At 37.1% G+C, this 22,943-nt stretch overlaps 1 protein-coding gene across 2 annotated transcripts in view; it reads right to left on the bottom strand.

The window, feature by feature from the left end:
• Nucleotides 1–22,943, bottom strand: part of LOC113060388 (polypeptide N-acetylgalactosaminyltransferase 16-like) — a 28,739-nt gene that overhangs the window by 1,571 nt on the left and 4,225 nt on the right. Inside the window, exons 2-14 of one of the 2 annotated variants that reach the window (XM_026229265.1) lie at nt 20,674–20,855; nt 20,374–20,472; nt 19,662–19,729; nt 16,911–16,976; nt 14,424–14,545; nt 6,722–6,809; nt 4,597–4,681; nt 4,275–4,378; nt 3,858–3,984; nt 3,678–3,770; nt 2,711–2,794; nt 2,480–2,603; nt 761–877 (exon numbers count right to left, since the gene is read on the bottom strand). In XM_026229265.1, the coding sequence (XP_026085050.1) occupies nt 761–877; nt 2,480–2,603; nt 2,711–2,794; nt 3,678–3,770; nt 3,858–3,984; nt 4,275–4,378; nt 4,597–4,681; nt 6,722–6,809; nt 14,424–14,545; nt 16,911–16,976; nt 19,662–19,729; nt 20,374–20,472; nt 20,674–20,855 (1,359 nt within the window). The remainder of the gene's footprint in view (nt 1–760; nt 878–2,479; nt 2,604–2,710; nt 2,795–3,677; nt 3,771–3,857; nt 3,985–4,274; nt 4,379–4,596; nt 4,682–6,721; nt 6,810–14,423; nt 14,546–16,910; nt 16,977–19,661; nt 19,730–20,373; nt 20,473–20,673; nt 20,856–22,943) is intronic. The other variant, XM_026229266.1, reaches the window with a different exon arrangement.

Below are 22,943 nucleotides of genomic sequence, written 5' to 3' on the forward strand. Positions count from 1 at the left end.
CCTAGTGTAGACTGGAGTACTAAATTAAACTATATAAATTAAAACTAATAAAATAAAAACTAATACTGACAAGTTTTAAAAAAAAACATTTATCAAATTTTTAAAGAAAAACTAAAACTAATAAAAATGACAAAAACACAACACAATTAAAGGGAAAATAATATTAAAATAAACTCTCTTTCAAAAAATTAACAAAAACTATAACAGTGTATTAGTTGAAGTTTTGTGTTTGTTATTTTCAATAGTTATCAAGGTAAACTAAATGAAAATGAGTTGATTATTTAAACAAATATATATATAAGGGTTGTTATTAGATTCAAATCTGATCTAATTAATCTAATTAATCACTAATTGACCATGATCTGATTGTGAGGGATGTTCAGACTTCAGGAGATAATCACAAATGAGCCGAGCATGAATGAGTGGACAGGAGCAGAGGTCAGGCTGATGAAAAATGCAGAAGAAGAAAGAAAGAAAAGATAAAAGCCTATCCAGCGAGGCTAACTAAGTTTGTGAGTGGAACCATATGCAGTGGGCTTATGTGAAGATATGTGTTTGTGTCCGTGAGCCTGTCTGCTGTGTTTCAGATCGACCGCAGCATTTATCAGAGGGATGTGAGGAGACAGAGCGACAACATTCAACATTCGACCTGACATGGCAACAGAATATATCACTACAACTTACTTAACTTCCACAGAAACTGAGAATAGAGCTGAAGCCAGCAGACATCGAGATCTCAGTCGCTGATCAGATTACACACCTGTCTGGACTCTTTGATGTTGCAGGGCTCCAGTCTGACCTTTGACCCTGCGGTGAAGGCTGTGATGGCCAGACACAGGTCATGCTGACGGATCTGAGGCTCAATCAGGGTCCACTTCTGAGGAAACAGGACGGACCAATGATTGAGTTAGAAACGCAGGTTTAGAGAGCTGCTAGACATATGTAACAAATCACAGTTCGTTCAGCAATCACACTCAAAGTCACACAATACTGGGCTTCGTTTATTTATTTGCATTTTTAGTTATTTTAGTTTATTACTTCTCAAGGAGTTGATAACATTTATACTGTATATCTCATTCCAAAACAACTCCTACTGCATTACATTACACTTGTACAGGTATATAAACCTTTAATGGCCAAAAACAAAATAAAAAAATAAAAAAATGCAAACATTAAAATAACGTGAATTGTTATGTAATGTATGATTATGTAACTGAAAATATATCTGATGATGTATGTGACCCTGGACCGCAAAACCAGTCATAAGGGTCATTTTTCTTTTTAAAATTGAGATGTATACATAATTTGAAAGCTAAATAAATAATCAATAATAAATAATAAATAACCGAGATACAACTATTTGAAAATCTGGAATCTGAGGGTGCAAAAAAATCTAAATATCGAGAAAATAAAGATACTTTTGTGCTTGAGGGTCACATATCTGTAATTTCCAAAATTAAAACAAAATAAAATCTAAAATAACAGTAAATTATGCTAAATTATATGCAACTAACCCTAAACCAAACCCTAATATGAACTCTAATCTTACAGTAAGTACATGTTGTTAATTAATATTACTCATGCTTACATATATAATAAATACTGTAACAAAATCACCTTACAATGAAGTGTAACTCAAAACAAAACAATGTCCTTTAATGACCAAAAGTTTGAAAATAAAACTATATATAAAAAAATGCAAATGTGAAAACAATGGAACATGGAGCGTGTTGTAATTATAATGCACATTATGCATGTATTAATGAGGCAATTATGTAATAAATTAAATAATAACAATTATGTAATAAATTGAATATTTTATTTGCAGTAGTCACAAATCAAAACAAAATAACCTTTAATGGCCAAAAATATATGAAAAATTAATAATATATTTAAATATAAATATTTACATTTAATAAATATATAAAAAATATATTTGTGACCCTGGTGCACAAAACCAGTCTTAGGCCGCTGGGGTATATTTAAAATTAAAATTAAATTTTTTAGCAATAGCCAAAAAAAAAAAAAAAAAAAAACACTGTATGGGTCAAAATTATACATTTTTATTTTATGCAAAAATCATTAGGATATTAACTAAAGATCATGTTCCATGAAGATATTTTGTAAATTTCCTACTGTAAATATATCAAAACTTTACCTCAGTCAAACCGAATCAAATGAAGAAATCAGTGGCCAAAATATTTGAAAAAATGCAAACTTGAAAATAATGTAAATAAAACAAAACAATGACGGGCAAATATATATGAAAATATATATTGCAACTTGCAGAATATATATGCAAACGTGAAAATAATGTAAACAAAACAAAGATCTTGGGAATCAGAATATAATCAGGACATCAGTGGCATTGCCAAACAGTGAAAAGATAAGTAACGAATGACTATTAACACGAGGTTACTGCTGTAGTGTAGTTTCTGAAGTAAGCGAGAAAGCTACTGTCAGTGAGTCATCTCATCACCTGTGAGCCAGGTATGTTCGGTGCGGTCTTACACTCAGCCAAACCCAGACTGTCCGTACCGTGACTCTCCAGACACAAGCCATCCTGCTTCAGGAGACTGTACGCCACTTCCTGCTCGGGGATTCTGACAAACACAGGCAATACAGACGAAACGCATTCAGGAGGGACTTGAGAGTGTTAAATATAAAGTCCATCAGAGTCCAGAGACACAGTCCAGTGAACGGGACTCACTTGAGTTCAGGATACACATTCTCAAGATACCAGCGGAAAGAGTTACAGTTCAGCTTCCGTCTCAGTGCGAGCCGGTCCGCAATACTGTACAGAGAGTTAAAGGGATGATTCACCCAAAAATAAAAGAAAGAGACATTTAGTAGAGTGTTCACTGAGTTAGTGACCAGAGGCCGTCAAGCTCCAAAAACCATAGAAGTAGTGCATAGGCATTTTGAGCCCTGTATTGATCATGAAATTTCATATGAGAACAGTATATATATATATATATATATATATATATATATATATATAAGCCTAAATTTAAGATGGATGTATTTGAATTGCATATAAAATGTCCATCCATTTGGAATACAGTTTTAACATTAACAAAATAATAAACATGGCAATATCAATCATGTGATGCATATTTTTGAGTCATAAATGAATGATTTTGGCACTCAAGGCATAGTTTATCATTTATTACTGCATCTATCCAGTTTAGTTCAAAATGCATTTATTAAACAATTATATTTATTCAGTTAAAATATATTAACGTGGTTTAAATATGACAAGCCGTGGAACAAGCAATATTCATTTAGACTGATACAAAGTAGATTTATTGATGATAATCATATACTGTATCCCTGGTCATTGTGTATTTAAAACCCATTTAGTTTATTAGTACTATCATAAAAATCTGACCTGCTTTATTTATTTATTTACTGACAAATATACATCACATCAACTTCATCAGTTTAAAACTGTGTAATCCAAATAATATGGAATTATATGCAATTCAAATACACAAATCTTAAATAACATCATTCTTCTAAACATCTATACAAGAAAGTGATGGACTGTAGTTCTGGACTGACACGAGGGCCAGCAAACAACACACATTTTATTTTAGATGCAACTATTTCCTTAGATTAGGCATTCCACCACGCGACTATAACCAGATCAACATAAGGTTTGAGAGACGTCTGACCTCCCGAAGGCCTTGCCCTGCGCTGACGGTCTTGCTGCATAGTAATACTGTTTATACTCATCCATCCAGACCTCAGCAGCTCTCCGCGTGTTCCTACAACACACACAGAAAACATAACAGCCATTCATTCATACACTGCCATGCAAATCATATGATTACAAGTTATAAAGGCCGATTTACTTGATGTAGGTGAGTGCGTTGCCCTCTGGGAAGTCATAAGGATGGCGTTTCCTGAAGACGTGGCCCACGCGACTGCAAGGCAGGATCTCAAGACTGCCGCCACACATCCACACTCTGAACGACAGCTCTACAGCATCACAACGGAAGAGAACCAGAGAGAAACAGAAAAGAACTGCATTTATGCATGGATGTAAAATCAGAGACAATAAAAATATTATTACAATTGTCATGAAATAAGAAAAACACTGCAATAAAAAAAGCTTGACTGTATTAGTAAGGACACTCAAAACACACACTTTTCTTTAGTCAGCTTTAGCAGTGCTATATGATCTCTGACGCTAAACTGTTCACCGGGTGTTTGACACCTGAACACATTCACAGCAGAGGAGGGAAATCATACATCTGAACGTCACTTACCAAAGTTCTCCCCACCCCAGATGTCCATGTGAGTGTCGTACTGGCCCAGGTGATTAAACCAGCCTTTATCCATGACAAAGATTCCTCCAGCAATCACAGGAGTCCTGCAACGACAGCGGTCAGTATGGACATGTTATGTGGTGCAAACATCTGAGACCACTACAGTAATACAATGCTTATAGGTTTATAAAAGCTTCTGGTGTTTGAATTTCAATGTGTTAAGTTCTTTCTTTGTGTTCAAGATTCTAAAACTATAAATAGGTTAAAATAAGATTCTAGATTTTTAATTACATCAGACTTTAATAAAGAGAGAGGGAGAGACCTGATTGGTTGTGTTGGGTCGTTTCTAGCCATTTTCTGTTCTATAGGAATCTGCTCCCATTTGAAGTGTAAACTCCAGTCGAAACCTGACGTCAGAGGGGAAAAGTGAGGCAGTTATTTCTGGCATCAACACATGCAGTCATTTTTAATCTTTTAGCAATCAGACAATCAATCGACAGATTTTTTTGATGGCTGATGCCATACGTACTGCATAAAGTAATTTAAACAATGTGCAAAACAATTGCTGTTAATTTATTTTACACATACTATACTGAAATAACTAACTGTAAAATATTAACCTGGAAAATAAAAGTATTCATTTAGTGATTTCTTTATTCTGTTATCCTGTTATAGTATATTTAATAATATAAAGAGACAGTTAAAAGCCTGAATAAAAGCTAACAGCACGATGCACACTGGGAAACATATTTTCTCAAATAGAGACCAGTTAACGCTAATTTTACATATGAGATGAATATGACATGGCAGCAAATGGGATATAGTGCACCAACATTTAAAATCTGAATACAGGCGTTTTCAGAAATGTCAAAATAAAAGTACCACAACTGTCAAAAATAAATAAATAAAAATAAAAATAAGGATGCTAACGACACTTATCAGCCAAGCAAAAAATCCAAATATCTGCTGGTATATCAGACTTTATAAATGAACCAGATTATTGTGATTGCTGCTAAAGTATGACTCCTTCAAACTCAGAGGAGATCTAATATTCTCGCATGTGAACATAATCTGTGGTTAAATGATGTCCCTCTGAATCTTATGTAAGTTTGTCGGTGTGCAAGAGCATAAGTGGCTTAGAGGTAAGTTAAGTATCTTATGATAACCTCTGAGAATCTCTATTACAATATCAAGTTGCTGTTAAAGCAGCTAGATCTTATTTCATATTCAATTCATTTTAATAGAACGCCTTAGAGACCATGTAGGGACAAATAATGTTGCCCTTCAGTGGTTTTCTTCTTTTTTGCAGGACAGGACATGTAAACATCGGTCAATTTTTTTCTGGACCTGCACCTATCTCTTGGGTTGTTCCACAGGGATCAATTCTTGGCCCAAACCTGTTTTTGTTATACATGTTGCCTTTACGGTGGATTTTTGGGCAATACAATATAAATTATAATTTGCATGCAGATGATTTACAACTGTACCTTCCTTTTGAGTGAGATGACTGACTGTACATCATTTGCCACTTTTTCTATGTGTTTGACTGAGGGAAAAGGATTGTTAAACAAATAATTCCCTACAATTAAATCAGGATACGACAGAGTTTATTACATTGGGTCTAATGTCAAACAACATGCATGGTTTTGGGAAGAATTTAGGAGTAATTAGGACTCAGATATCCACTTTGATTGCCAAGTAAACAGTGTTATGAAAGGATCTTTTTTTCAGTTGAGAAAGTTATCCGAATTGAAACCTATCTTTTCCATCAAGGATCTAGAAACTGTTATGAATTCTTTCATTTCCACAAGAGTGGATTATTGCAATGCTTTATATTTAGTCCTATATTTAGTTCAATCTCTGGATATTCATCTTCAGTATGTTCAAAATGCTGCTGTGAGACTTAACTAATACCAGAAAATGGGATCATTAAGATCATTAAGTTGTAGTGGGTGTAGGGGAAGTTGTGGCCTAGTGGTTAGAGAGTTTGACCCCTAACACTAAGGTTGTGGGTTTGAGTCTCAGGCTAGCAATACCACAACTGAGGTGCCTTTGAGCAAGGCACTGAGCCCCCGACTGCTCCCCGGGCGCCGCAGCACAAACGGCTGGCCACTGCTCCGGGTGTGTGTTCACAGTGTGTGTGTGTGTGTGTGTGTTCACTGTGTGCGTGTTCACTTTGGATGGGTTAAATGCAGAGCACGAATTCTGAATATGGGTCACCATACTTGGCTGTACAAAAATATACCAATATATATCAAACAAAATATACACAAACAAGTCAATTTGTTTTTTTACAAACAATATCAATCAAAATAAAATAAAAAACTCAAACTAAATGCAAAGTAAAAAATACTGCATTCTGGCAGAAACAAATGTTAAAGAAATTATTAAATTGATACATTAAAGAGTTGTTTTTTTGTGTGTGCTAAAGCAGAGAGATCTCTCACCTCCTCTCAGGTCTGCAGAAGCGGCCAGGTAGGCAAAATTATCCAGACTGATCACATCAATGATGGGACTGATCGCACGTGTGTGATCCTACAAGAGAACACAAACCACAAATAACAAATACAATTTAAACTCAGATTAAGTTTTTTAATGCATGAAATGAAATTCATCTGTTTTCTAAATACATTTCACTGATCTTATTATGAATGATATGTCTCGGGTTACTTGACTGTAACCCTGTTCCCTGAAAAAGGTGGAACGAGATGCTGCATTACAATAATGCATTCTTTAGTAATAATCTAAAGAAAATTAGCATTCTTTATTCGTTTAGTTTTGACGCACATTCTTCAAACATGCCAAGAATTGGATTAAATAACATCTGTGGGTGATGTCATTTGATTATGTGCACCTGCTGGGTTATAAATCAAACTGAAACAGACACACATTCAGGCTATACCTTTGTCCGAAGGGATGTCCAGGCATGCCTACAGTGCAGCACTGAGGTGCAGCATCTCGTTCTCACCATTTCAGAGAACAGGGTTACAGTCAGTAACATCGCCGCATCACACACTTGCTGCAAGGGGACATCTCATGCTAAAGGCATAGAGGGTGCAATCCCCCTGGTTGAATGGGCCCTATCTCCTAGAAGCAAAGCTTCATAGGCTAGGGCAACAGCATCCCTCACCCAATGTGACATTATTTGTCTCATGGCAGCCGCCCCCGGTTGCGGTCCCCATAGCATAGGAAAAGCTGCTCCGACTTATACAACTGGCTAGTGCACTGGATGTAAATCTGAAGAGCATGTATTAGACACAGTAATTTGAGTCTTTCCTGCTCCGGTATCATAAATGGCGGATGGCAGAAGGCTTCAAGAATAACTGTATTTAAGGTGTATCATTAAACTGTATCATTTTAGAATGGAACGGTCATAAACCAACTTTCAACAATACGCCATCTGAGGGCATAACTTATTCAAGTGGTGGGAGCCCTGGCACGCAGAGGTCTACCTCTAAAATCTTTCCTCTGCTTTGACTGATTACTTCGGCATGGTGTTTCTATTTCCCATTTGGCACAGCTTGTCTGGAAAGCAAGTCTGCTCCCACATTCATATGCCAGGGAATGTAAATCGACCTGAGGGACAGTAACCTGTCTTGTGCCCAAAGCAGAACCTGCTGTGTAGCCTAACTGATGTGTCAGTCGAGAAGTTAACCTCTCCAGATCTCTTGGGCTGGACTCTCATATAAGAGCACACCCAAACCTGTGAAGAAAGTTTCTGTTGCTAGCATCTTGTGATGACAACATGCACCTACAGTGGGACCCAAAGTCATAAACCAGGGTCTGAACCACATAGAAAGGGTACGAAGCCCCTGGCGTGTAACCCTTATTTGCCTCCAGGGATTAGCCCTTAGATGAAATCCTGTGGCTCTAAGCAACAACTAAAACAGTCTCATGTGCAGGAGGCCCAAGGGTATCACCGTGGATGCAGCATCCATGAGACCCATAACACTTTCAAAATAATGGATGGTAACTTTCTAGCCTAGCTTGATATACTTTAAGGTGTTTAGAATGGATCTGACAAGTGCAGGAAACAGCTGTGTTCGCATCGTGATCGACTCCCATACAACCCCAAAATACGTTATCCTCTGGACAGGAGAATTAAGATGAGATAGCATGACATCCCGATGTCGAAGTGCAAGCTCTTAAAACTGGGCCAAAATCAGCCAGTCATCTATTTTATTTGAAATGTGGATGCCCTGGAGTCGAAGAGAAGCCAGTGCTGCATCCATGCATTTTGTGTATGTGCGGGGTGACTAGGCTAGGCTGAATGGAAGAACCAGATACTGGTAAGCTTTGCCCCCAAAAGCGAACCTCAGAAAGTTCCTGTGTTGTGGCAGGATTTTTAAGTTTCGGTGTTCTGAGGTACTGACTGTGTTGACAGAGCCACCAAATATGGCGGAAAGCGGTTCAACCTCAGGTGCCTCTCCGTGAAGACCACAGCGGCCATTGAATGGCCAGTGGTGCAAGCCAAATACTTAGTTACACAGAGAGACAGGTCTGTGGCACAGTGAAGTTCAGAGAACAATGGCCCCACTCGTGCTCAAGTACCCCACTAGTGAGGATGTCAACCTACAGGGCTTGGTGGGAGCATTGTTTTTGTTGAGCGGATGAGCTCCCAGTGAAGAGATAGCCCACAAACGTCTCTTCCACCCGGGGCATCATTGTGTAGCCCTATGCCTTTGCATCCATGATGGATAAATAAATTGAATCCAAGGCATAAAGACATGGATAGAATAAGGCTTACTCCATGAATGAGTTAACCCATCATGGAGATCACCAAAGAGAAGAGACCATCAATGAGTTCCATCCCCTTAGACACCTGACAGAAATCTATCATCAAGCTTCGAGCATTTGGTCCCCTGCTACTGCGGCCAGTCCAGCTTAGTAATTCGAGTAACTCTGTGAGTGGTGCTCTTGATCTCCATCTCTGCAGAGACAAGAGATGAAGTGTCCTATGCCCATTCTGAAGAAACCCCCAACATAGCCACAATTCCTATTTTCTTTCTTTTTCTTTTCAAAAGACAAACTATGATGCAGCACAACGCATGTCTATTTATAATTGTTGAAATAAATTTTAGTGCTGAGCAATGATTAACTGCAATTAATCGCATCCAAAATAAACATTTTTGTTTCTATAATATATGTGTATGTACTGTGTATATTTATTATGTATATATTAGGGCTATCATCGTTAACGTATTAATGCATGCAATTACTTTAAAAATCCTTAACACGTTAAACTAATTTGACGCAGATAACAAAAATTACTAAAGCACAGTTTCTATTCTAACCTTTTAACCCAATTTTGCTTCTCTACTTGCGATAAGATCAGTTTTAGCTGCTAAACTCCAAATGAGTCAGAGCGAATGTGGTTAAACAATCCGTCCAAAACAGCGTTAATTTAAAGGAAACCAGGCTGATTACATCAAAGAGAACAGAGACTTGCGTTGCGTTTTCAGTGAATTATTAATTCCAGTATGTTTCTCTTTCAAACACAAGCTCTGGCATACTCTTTTGTCTCTGATTGTCTCTGAAGAGCGCGAGCCCTCACACATTGCACTGTGTGAAGTACAGACTGAATGGATTGTCAACACATCCCACCACTGTATTGCCAGATGAGACGCAAACTATGGTTTCTCTATGGTTTTCTAGTAACATTTTGATGGATGAAGACTGGAATCAAGGTAAAAACGATTGCGGTGGCATACAGGAGTCATGCACGCATGAGTCCATTATAATAATGCATCTATGAGTGCTCTTGACACACAGATCGCACATTGTATTTATGCATAGACACAGACATTTCCGTACATTCATGTTGTTGTTAAAAACATTTATCTTGAAGAAAGCTTGCAGAAAATACTGATAATTTTAATATTTTGGTTTACTTTGCTGGATATAGCAAATGATGATAAAATAAACATTTGAAACAAGATAAGACGCAGATAAACACTAGGGCAGAGGTTCCCAACCCCCGGGTAGCGACCCACTTCCCGGGCCGTGGAAAAATTGCTACCAGGTTGCAAGAACGTTCTGGGAAAAATGTGTATAGATGACACTCTGTTATTTATTTAGTGTTAATGAGTGTTCCTATTATTAAGTATTTTAGTTTTATGGGATTGATATGGAGTAGCAATTTGATGATTTCATGCTAAATAAGTAAATCTTTCATGTTAAGTAAATAAATCTAATACGATCTTTTCTGCTCTGATCTGTCACGTATTAGGGTTTAAACGGATTGCAGTAGAGCCATGATAAATACGGACGAGATCCTATACTGCTCGGCACGTACGTTATTCCCAGATTAATTTGCCAAGTTCAAGCAATTTTAAACAACAAAAATAAGAAATGAAAGTGAGCTCAATTCGATACTCGCGCTGTTCTTGCACACAAATAAAGTGCCCACAAGTACACAGAGATGTGTTTCAGATAGCACGGAAATACAGAGTAAGGTAGCCTATATATACACATAAAATTAGCTTATGTCAAAAATGCTTAATAGCATTGTCACTGCGCTTTAAATATTTTTTTTTCTTGCTTATATGAAAAAAAATAATCAGATCTGTGATTCCAAAAGAAAACAAATTAAGAAAAAACACAACATAATATGTTGGACCACTATAATACTATATAATAGCCTATATATAGGATATTTACAGCAAACCCCCCCGCATTATAAATGCATATTCAATATTTGAAAAGTGAAAAATGTGGCTAGATTGTGTTTAATCATTGCAGAAATGCATCATCTGACTCTTTGTATGTTCTTTGGAAGGTTTGCTATTCTGAAACTTTGCTTGCTGCTGTGCGTATACTTGTGCTTACATAAAACTATTAAAAGCATGTAAACATGCAGGTGTCTCATTAAAAAAAGTGCCATGAAAGTTCATATTACAACTGCCTATGAAAATCAAGTGTTTACAATCATAGCTGGTGCTTTACACAAACACGCTGAACTCTGAAGCCCAGAAATCCATCTGTAACACACCCCACCTACAGCAGATTCACAGATTCATACAGTGTTTGACATCAGGACACTCCACTCAGACGAAGCCCATGGCTTTTCAGTTTCTTTTCTTAGTCGAGTCAGGTCCCCGTGTCTCCTCCAGAGTCGAGTCAGGTCCCTGTTGACCCTCCAGAGTCAAGTCACCATTAACACACATGAGTCAAGCAAAACCACAGTTAGACAAGTCAAGTCACCAATGATCTTCATGGGTAAGGTCAAGTCACCAGTGTTCTTCATGGGCAAGGTCAAGTCACCAATGATCTTCATGGGCAAGGTCAAGTCAGCATTGTTCTTCATGGGCAAGGTCAAGTCAGCATTGTTCTTCATGGGCAAGGTCAAGTCACCAGTGATCTTCATGGGCAAGGTCAAGTCGCCATTAACGCTCATGAGTCAAGCCCAACCACAGTTAGACCTAATGAGTCAAGTCAAGTCACCGTTGAATCCACAGTTGATCTTCCTGAATGAAGTCAAGCCACAGTTGATCTTCTTGAACCCAGTCAAATCACCACGGACCTATCCGAGCCTCTTTACATCTCTGCTGAAATACCAGAACCTCTTCAGGTCTCTGCTGAACTTCCAGAGCCTCGTCACATCTCTGCTGAACTTCCAGAGCCTCGTCATGTCTCAGCCGAACTTCCTGAGCGCTCGTCCTATCCTGTCATGGCCATGTAACCCATCTACCATCTCATCAAGGCCACAGAGGCCACCCTTAACCTGTTCATGTTCTCTATTTCAGGCTTACCTAACCAGACTTGCTCTCCTGTGCCATCGATGCCCCTGTGGTGGTCTTCTGTGCCGGTGGGCTCCAGTTCCACCTGCTCCACCCTGGATTCCTGCCCTGTTGGCTCTGCCCTGGGCCCCTGAACTTTCTGTTCCCTCCTGGCCTCTTTGTTTTGTTTTTTGTTTTTTTTTTCACTTCCAGTCTCTGTTTCCCTCTATGGACCTGGCCCTCCATCCCTCCCTCTTATCCTCCACCAGTCCACCTCCCTCCTGGTCTCTGTGTTCCTTGGTTTGTTCTTGTGTTCGGTGGAGCATCTGGTAGCTGCTCCTTACAGGTGGGGGGGGGGGGGGGTAATGTCACAGTGTCTGGTCTGTGTTTCCCTGGGTGTTCACTAGTGGTCTCACTTCCCCATAGTCACCCCACTGCAGGCACTACATTTCCCACAAGCCTTTGTCCCATTCATCACTGTTAATTGCACACCTGTAACTTTCACTCAGCTGTCTGCACTTTCATCGTTTGCACCTGTCCATATAAACCAGCCTGTCTCTATCTGTTTCATGGAGTCCTTGTGCTATGGAAAGAGAGGGCTGTGGTACTATGAATGAAAATGGAGAGAGACTGATAGATCTCTGTAACATCTAGCAACTGCAACAACTGGTGTGGAATAACTCTTTTGTTCATACCAAGCAAAATCTTAGCGAAAATCATAATCCATCAACATCTCAGAGAAAAACAGACAGGGTTCCGGAAAGGAAGAGGCTGTACAGATTTTTGTACTGTGGAACTTCATTGAGCAGTGCATGGAATGGCAGAGACAATTTTACATCAACTTTGTAGATTCTGAGAAAGCTTTTGATAGCATCCACAGAGAAAGCCTCTGGTGTATCTTACATTCTTATGAAATTCCACAAGACATTGTCCTTCTCATCAAAAGATTTTACAACAGCTTCAGATCCAAGCAACCATTGTTTCCATGTGAAGACTGGAGTGACGCAAGGCTGTGTGATGTTGGCATTTTCTTTTTAACAAACACCATCTGACCCAAAAAGACAGAAGTGGAGGACTTTTGTTGCTGCCCTAGATGCAAATGGCATAATGTATGTTCAGTATGTCACATTTAAAAACCTAAAAATGTGCTGTTTAAAAATAAAAATCCATAAAGAATTTTAAATGACAAAATTCAAATAGTTTTCTCGCTCCATATATTTCAAGCAGTGTTTCTCTGTTAAAGCCGACTGTTGCTCAAGGCTCCGCAGACACCAGATTCTTTTTCAAAGTGTTGACAAGAGCAGACAGCATTTGTTCCTTTCAGTGTGTATCATTAGATTTCTTACAGCACTCATATTATTCAGATATGCGTATTAAGTGTCAAATAATAATGACCCTTGAGTCAAAAATTTGAAAACAGTCTGTAGTCAAATAGAATATAAAAAATGGTTTTACACTGAGTTTTAGTATTATAAAGGTGTCTAAACTACTTAATGATGCCTTGATTTTACATTATACATAACTACATTTTCATATTTACATCTGAGGAAAATGTGCCTGATGAAAAAGTTCATTTCTTCAACAATCAGCAGATTTGAGCAACCATTTTGAATCACTGCCTGCAGCACGAGGTATACTGAGAACAACTAGGCTCTTGGCTGCATAACAAAGCTCGTATGCTGCTGAAAAGTGGTTGAGAAGACGAAAATGATGTTGATGATGAGTTGATGATAATTGCTCTTGATGATTTAAGACAAGAGAGGCTACACGGTGCAGCTGTGAGAAGACAAACAGCCTTCCTCTCACTCAGATTCTGGAAAAATCTCCAGACTGGACTCTATGACTTTATGACTCACTACTGACTCTCCACACTCACAATGTTAAAGCAGCGTCAGTGGTCGCGCAGACAGAGAGCGCACATACAGATCAAGTAGCTATCTCAAATGAAAAATCTGCTCAAATTCTATGAATCAATAATTTAATGTACAGATTTGAGTAATGAGTCTGATTCAAAGGGGAATCAGAAGGCCGAATCCTGACTGAACGAGAGGGGGAGCTGGGGATGGAGGAGGGTAGTTAGCTATTGTGCTGTGATAAGCGTCGTTTCCCTATAGGTAGACTAGGACCAGCCAGAACTAATGCTATGCTTAATATTTGATCATTTGTAAATATTTTGTCATTTTAGATTTATCTGTATGTTTTGAGTCATTGTAGATAAATAGCCTTATCATATTTAACCTTAATGATAGAAATAAATGGTTGTGCATTGGAACTCTTTTGATAGAATTTCTTTGGTAGTAATTGCGCAGTGAAATTCCATGGGGTGGTCATGTGATCTGACCAAAAAGCAAGAGGTTTTGCACCACCAGAGGTGTGTTCATGATGAGATGTGTTGTGTTAGTGTGTCCGACAGAGACGCGAGCAGACGCACCTCTTTGACTCTCTGAATCATGGGCTGCAGCCAGTCTGTGTTGACCTCACAGTGACTGTCCAGGAAGGTGAGAATGGAGGCCGAAGCCGCGGACGCCCCTCTGACACGAGACCGGATCAGACCTGATCAACACCAACATATGTTCATTACAAAATAATTACGACCACACTAAATAATACATTCACTGAGTACATAGATGAAGCTTATCAGCTGAGCATGTGTTAACCCAGGTGAAAAAGAAGTACACTTAAATGTATTAAACTGTACTATACTGTACTTAAAATTCAGATAGTATATTTATATTACGATATTACTCCTAACAAGGTTACTTAAAGTGTGTTAAAATGTGCAAAAGTGGTAATAAATATATGCTTACTTATGATTTTTACGAATTATGTGTAAACACAAGCATACTTTTTAGTGTATTTACAGAAAACATACTTATTTTACTCTTAAAGCATATTTTATGTTTACTTTGTGTAAGAACATTGTAAAATTATACAGTTTTAGTGATTTTAAAGTACATTAAAAGTAGACATACTGCAATATATGTTTAACTATTTCTGTGATGAGCATGTGCTTCAACCTGCTTTTCAGAAAGAAGATATAAAATAAATAAAAAACACAACAGTTTTTAACATTTTAATATATTTCATAAAGTATTATTATTATGTTTCATAAAGTATTATCTATAAAATAAGAAAAAGCATTCTGACATTGTACCAACTTATATTATAAATATAATTGTGTCAACTACGCCTTAGTAATAAATCAATATATTGTTCTACTTGTATGTATTTGTCAAAAAATACTAATACAGTACTACAATTATATTTTTATTTCACTTTTAAATACATGACTTGAATTGTAATAGGCTACAACTAACCATTTTTCCAAAAGCATTTCAACATTGTATCATTTAAAGTGCATCATGAATAATTTTTCCAAAGATATGCATAAATAAACGACTTATTTACTTTATGTACCTAAATTTAAACAAGCTCATCTTACCATGTGACGCACAAAAACAAACCTTATTGAGCTTATTAAGCTTAGGCATGCTTGTGTAATCTTTTGCAATGACATAAATCTGTAAGATTTCATCAAAATACATCAGTTTTTGTTTCACAGATAACGAAAATCTCGAAGGGGTTAGAACAACATGAAGCTGAGTACTTGATTACACAATATCATGCGTGTGCTTGAGTGCTTCTTAGGCTATGTAGACAATTAAAGGCTAATTATAATGATTTAAATGGTTTATTAATAAACATACTAACTAAACGTCGATTAAAGGCCCAGATCTACTTAACTAAATCGAAGAACAAACTGATATGACATCATTTCGAACACAACCAGGCGTTTTGAGTTTCGGCAGCTCGAAACAGCTGACCAGTTCTGAAACTCCACCTTCTTTGACATGCAACTTTTTCCCCCCCGGTTCATCTCTCGTTCCATGGAGGTCCGAGCATAGAACAACATCTCCTGATTACACTGGAGTGTCCACACCAAAGAAAGCATTTCATTCCTAGAATGTTAAAGGAAGCTTGGTGCTGATGACCTGGAGCTAAGCAAAACGCGACAAAGAGTAACATCTGAGACAAGATTTCCAAAGCCATGGAAAAAAGGAAAGAGTAAAGATAAGGTAGCAAGAACCAAATACATGTGTTTCAAATAAATGTTACACCATACTGCTGCTGCTGTTGTTGTTCTTTCAATAAGCACATTTAAATTAAATAGGCCAAATGAATATATAATCAAAATAATTTGTTTTTATCAAAAGTAAATAATGACACCACTCATTATTATTTATTCTTTTTATAAAAAAGTGTAACGATTTATCCAGTTTAATAAAATAAATGAACACTAAACTGACTCCAATATATATCATGCTAAAGTGTTTAGACTATGAGCCACTCACACTTCCCAGAAAGGACTGATTATGGTTCTTTTGTATAGCAAACATGATACTTGACTCTGAACTGCTGCTTACATTATTCTTTTGTCTATAATATTCTGACCATTGGTGCCTGTCTCACACCTAGATTGCCCACACTTCTTCAATTCATCGTTGTTGTGATACGCGCAACACGTTTACATTAATCTACACCCACCTCCAGCAGCGCGGGGTGTTGGAAAGTTCGTAAACATTATACCCTCACTCAGCCTTTTCAAACTTCTTTTTGTCCCCAGACAGAGAATAAAAAAAAACTTAGTTTGAAGAATATCGGGGCCTTAATGCTTAAAATGAATGACTACTAGTTGACCTGAAAAATCCTTAGTCGAGGGCAGCCCTAGTCATTATAGCATGTACAACATGTTTTTTTTTTTATTAAAATGAAGCTGATGATTTTTTTCTTCAACAATTTGAAGAAAATTTCAATTCAATTACATTAAATTGTAATGTATTTCTGTGATACACAGCTGTATTTTCAGCATCATTACTCCAGTCTTCAGTGTCACATGATCTTCAGAAATCACACATACCTTCCCGGCGCTCGTTTCTCAGGCAGCGCACCTTCGGGATCTGAGAGAGCAGTCGACAGTCTTCAGCTACAGAGAGAGAGAGAGAGAAAGAGAGAGAGATAATCAGAAAATCAGATTTCCCAGAATGCACAAACAAAATAGTGTGCAGCACAAATGTGCATATAAACATATCAACATGATCATTTTAATAGGACAGTTAGACTGGAGCACACAAGATACACGTAAACAGTCCATGAATGAAACAAGCACACACACACACACACACACACACACACACACACACACACAACGGAAGCGTGTCGGCGGTTGACCTTTGAGGAGGAAGGATTAATTACAGCTGGATCACGCTGACAAATCAGGTAAATCTAGAGCTCTAGAGGAACCGCGGAGAGAAGTAAAACCTCCGACGAGCCAGGAATTCAGAAACAGAACTGGTTCAATTTTTAATTCAATGATTTTCATTATGTTCTCCTGCACTGATGGTTATTGAACATCTGTATTCTCCTGCTGATGTGGGACGGACACGGTTCAGCAGCAGAGCACAAATGATGCTTTAGCATTTAGCTGAGTTTGCAGCTTGAACTGAATATGATTATAGACAACAGACAGAAACACACAACTAATAACAGAACCACACTCATTTTCTGAAATATTGTTACATGAAAAGAAAAGTCAATGGTAATATATATGGTAATATATTTCTAGCTGTATTTTCAGCATCATTCCTCCAGTCTTCAGTGTCTACATGATCATCAGAAATCAGAATAATATGATGATTTGCTGCTCGAGAAATATTTCTGATTATTATTAATGTTGAAAACAGTTATTTTTTTGATTAACACGTCCCACCCAATTAATATAGATTAGCTCTATTTCCTCCTGAAAAAAAAGTAAAATCTAAAATAACTGGTTTTATTCAAGACAAAAAATATTGCAGTATAAATATTACAGATTTCGTTATAATTTTCATTCATTTTTATACTGTGTTTTCACCTTTATTTAGTAGTTTTATTCTATGTTTTAGATATTTTAGTACTTGAACTTTAAATGAAAATGAGAAATGATGCCTTGGCAACTTACTTTTTTATATTTTATTTGATTTCAGTTAATGTTTATTTTATTTAAAGTAACAAATAATTTCTAATAATAATAAAAAAATACATTATTTTTCACAGGTTTAGTTTTATTTATTTTAGTTCTCGATAATAACCTAGCCCTGAACATAAACAACAAAACTCATTTTTACAGTATGTGTTAAGTCAGAAATACTTATGCAATCATTAAGGATAGAGAATTATGTCGAATCAGAAGCGCAATTGCAATCCATATATGGGCGGTTCTTTTGATATGAGAATATAGAATGTGTGTGTGTGTGTGTTGGAGAACTGGAGAATGAAGCCGCAGAGGAAGCGTGGCAGATGGTGAAGGGGAGGATAAAGCACAGATTAGCGTCAGGACAAAAGTCAAGTCACACTCTCTCTCATGTCAGATGTCAGCGTGATTCACACTGTGCTGTCAGCTAGCATGTGTCTCACAAACGTGTGTGTGTGTGTGTGTGTGTGTGTGTGTGTGATTTGTTTTGAAAGGAGGAAATGGAATGTGTGAAATGTGTATTCAGTATTAATTAGAAAGGGATCTCCAGAATCGTAATCGTGGCTGGATGCCAGGATGTGGCTGTGCGCCTGCTAAGATGACTCTGACTGGTGCTTTTGAGGTTGCCAGTGTTTTCTGTTTGAAAGTTTCTCAGTTCTGTTTAAATGGCTTGATTAAAATATAATAATCAAAAAAACAACTGAATTAATCAAAGTTTAACAATTTAATAATTCATTACATTTTTAGCCATACACTGTTAAACAAACCCATCTGTTCTTACTAAATAAAACTGGTATCTGTTATACAGTAAACAAGTAAACAACTTGTAAATCTTACCATTTAAAACAAAATCCTTAAACATGTACTGACCATCAAGCCACATGATGAATCTTTTCCATATTTTGTGGTAAATACTAATATACAGAAGATACACAGTGTCATACACAGACACAAATGCAGTTTTTGACACCAATTGGCTTAGTTTGGTCAGTGTTTAGTCTTTTGGCTCCAAATTAAATTTGAACTGAATTCACTTGTGTCCTTTTGGCAGTAGAAAGAGCACATCAAGTGCTTTCATATATATATATATATATATATATATATATATATATATATATTTTAGGTAATCACAGTGTGCCATTATCTCAATATCCAGCCATATCTCACATCTACGAGAGTGATTTTGTGTTTATACACCAGTTTGACAGCACAAGTGTGTAAATATATAAGAAAAACAACAACTGAGTGTCTTTAAAAACCCTTTTATGCACAACTACTTCCTTCCTTCACAGATTCAAATCTCTGTTTGACGGTTTATAGGCTTGCCACCTTCAGCGAGGCAAAATAAGGGACACCCATTCACGATCCTCAACAGCCCTCCAAACCTTTTAGTATAAAGAATGGCTTAGTGCAAATAGCAGCAGATGTTAATTGCATTTCAGTGTTTTGTAGTACATTATAAAACAGCATGCGATAATAACAGTGTATTATAGATGAGCAAATCTAGCCAGAATTGAACTGGCTCATGAAAGGTCTTCCAGTGTTTCAGTTCAGAAATGAGACTTGAACACTTGAAGCATCTTTGGCAACCGCAGAGCGGTCTTATCTCAATGTCAACGTGTTTGTGTGTGTGTTGCAATGAAATGAAGCTCTACTTACGGTTGGAGCTAAAGTCATCCACAAGGATAATTTCCTGTATCAAATGAGGTGGGCTTCTCATCAGTACACTGAAACAAAAACAACAGGATAGAAAAAGAGAAATGCAATATAATAAAGCTAATATGATAACATGTGGTACAGAAAAAATATAAGAAACTGAAATTAAATCAGCTTTGAGAGCACATGTCCCCTGGTGTTTCAGGAGCCCTATGCAGCTTGCGTATTTTGTGTATGGGGAGATCAGCTCTGACTGCACCGTATTTCTGCAATGTCTGTCTAGTTTGAACTAGCGGCTTCCTCACGCTTTGCATTCAAATATTTCAACTCAAAATCAGTATTTCAGGACTAATTATCTACTTATGTGGCAGGTAGCTGTGTAATAAGCACATCCAGACATTTGTTATTGAAGAATAACCCCCTTCAGGGCGATACCAGGTCCTGATCACCCTGTCAGGGGGTTATTCTGCAATAACAGCCGGCTGGATGTGCATTATCTGTTACATAACATCCCTCAGAATGTCACGACTGACCAGTCAGATTGAGTATTTCACACAGCCATGTATGCTAATATATCTTGTTATTAAATAATCCTTAGATTAATCGATTATCTTGAAGAATGTGTTGCAGCTGTCACTGAATCTACCTAGATACATTGTTTTGTGTCAAACCCGATCTCACAGCTCTGTGTGTTCAGTGCAGTGTGGGCTGTCACCTTTTAATAGTGCGCAGCAGGGTGGAGCGCGCCTCATTGTGAAAAGTGATGATGATGCTGGTGGGCGGCAGGTCAGGGTCAAAGGTCATGGAAGCACATCTGTGAATGCAGCAAACACACAGAGTGAATCAGGGCTTTCTTTGTCAATATTAAATCTACTGTAGCTCACCACACAGCCATAAGGAATGGATTTGCACATGGTAAAATATGTTAAACAGAGTTTAGAGTACTACACTCCTATTGGTAGCTGAATGCTCAATTAAATCAGCCCAAAATATGTAACAAATGACAATATGTTACCTATAGTGGCGTGTGTCTCTGATGGCGCGTTCGCTGCCCAGCCGGTCGCTCTCCTGCAGGTTGAACGCATGCTCTCTGTACGGATCCTCACCTGTCTTCAGCTGCTTACTGGACAGAAAAGCCTTTTCATCAAACTGGCCCAAGAGCTGACCCTGCTGCTCCAGCTTTGGTGCATGAGTCACCTGACACACACACACACACACACACACACACACACACACATGCTGGATTATCCACTGGTGATGCTGCTGTTAAATAAATGTCTCACTTGCAGAGTGCTAACTGAGATGAAATATAGTACTATAATAAAACATAATTGTACTACCATATTATTAACCCTGTTAAGACTGACATATGAAATAGTCAGTAGAATCTATATTTTTTTAAGTGGAAAATAAATATTGTTCATTGTTAGTTTGTGTTCGTTTGGGGTGAAGAAAAGAGAAGAAAAGAAAAAGAAAAAATGGGTGAAGTCATTTAAAAACATAAAACCTCAGTCACACAAATCACCAATTTTTAACTTCAAGGTTGTTCAGGCAAACTGGGTTAGCTGGGCTGATGCATATATATATATATATATATATATATATATATATATATATATATATATATATATATATATATATATATATATGCATGTGTGTGTGTGTGTGTGTATTAAAACAAACTGTAATGAAGTAGTAAACTCAGCAGATAACCTGACTGCACCATTTGTTGTAATGATCAAATCATGCAATTTGTTGATTAGTGGTGTGCTATTAGTAATAAAATCAGTGAAAATTTTTTCTAAATGTACATATCACATAGCATTACATTTGTAAAATGTAAAAAAAAATATTAACTTTGTGTTGCAAAAACATCCCTTTGTACATCCCTTTGTACCCCTTGTTCAGTTTGGCCTACATATATTTTGTTTAAAATTAGTTGAACACTTAGTTGAATTTTCAATTCTGCCACAGTCTAATAATTGAGATTCAAAAACACAACAACCAAAAACAACTGCTGAAAGATTTTCAGACATTGCTGAAATACTGAGAAACGGAGTTCTCTATGGATGATGCAAAAGAAAACTGAGTCTTAAAAGCCACAATAAAGGTGTTTTTTTTTTGTACATTCTTTCCAATAAGACGATTAATAGTTTACCAGTGTTTGTTTCCAGTCCATTTTAATGAGTCATATACTGTATTATGTATGATGCTCAGGTAGAGATCACCTTGAAAGATGATATCTAGATGATATGTAGAATCATGATTGCATCTCTTTTAAGAATTGTTTCAACAAAATGGAGCTCAAAGAAGAAGAGACTCAAGCTGTGAGTCGGAGATAAAGTGTGAAGCATTCATGTCCTGAGAGAGAGAGAGAGGCGGAAACAGAGGTGGAAATCCCTCTACACTCCTTAAACACTCTCAGAAAGAGCAGCAGATACTATATAATGCACTCGGAGGATAATCTGCTCTATCCAAACCTCTGTTCAGACACCTGCTGTGACTTCACTTCAGAAAGTGCAGAAAAGGCACCAGTATGCACAGCTGAGAACGCATCTGTATTTACTGACATTTGATGGAAGGATAGACATTTGAATCTGCATGAGTTTTAGCACTTGCTGTTGCAATTTGTCTTGGTAGAAGCTAAATTCTTACGTCTGCAATGGTTCTTCCACTTCAGCATTAATTGCATTCATTTGACAGATTTAGGACTGCATAAAACCACCATCAAACTCAACACTGGCGTACCACAGGGCTGTGTGTTGAGCCCATTCCTCTACTCCCTCTACACCTATGACTGCAAGCCTGTGCATGGATCCATCTCCATCATTAAGTTTGCAGACGACACCACAGTGATTGGCATCTGTATATCATGCTGATAGTATTTATAATCTACAAATTATGTCCATAATATGTATCTGCATAGTTATTGTACATATTGTAGAACTTGTATATTATGTACTTACTGTTTATAGCACTTCTGGTTAGATGCTAACTGCATTTCGTTGCCTTTTACCTTATATGTGCAGTGACAATAAAGTTTAATCTAATGTAATCTAATCTAATCTAATCTAAAACTTAAATTGAGATATGGCTTAGTGGCTTCAGTTTCATTTTAACAATAATATTTATTATTATTATCAGATTAGCAATATGGTTTATAGCAATTAATAAATCAAAAAGGCTGCATTTTATTTAAATAATAATAAAAAATAATAATTAGTATTATTAAAACGAATTGCAGACTAATAATAATAATGCTCGTTATTATTATTATTATGTTTG

The sequence above is a fragment of the Carassius auratus genome, chromosome 42, assembly GCF_003368295.1.
Source record: "Carassius auratus strain Wakin chromosome 42, ASM336829v1, whole genome shotgun sequence".
Lineage (NCBI taxonomy): Eukaryota > Metazoa > Chordata > Actinopteri > Cypriniformes > Cyprinidae > Carassius > Carassius auratus.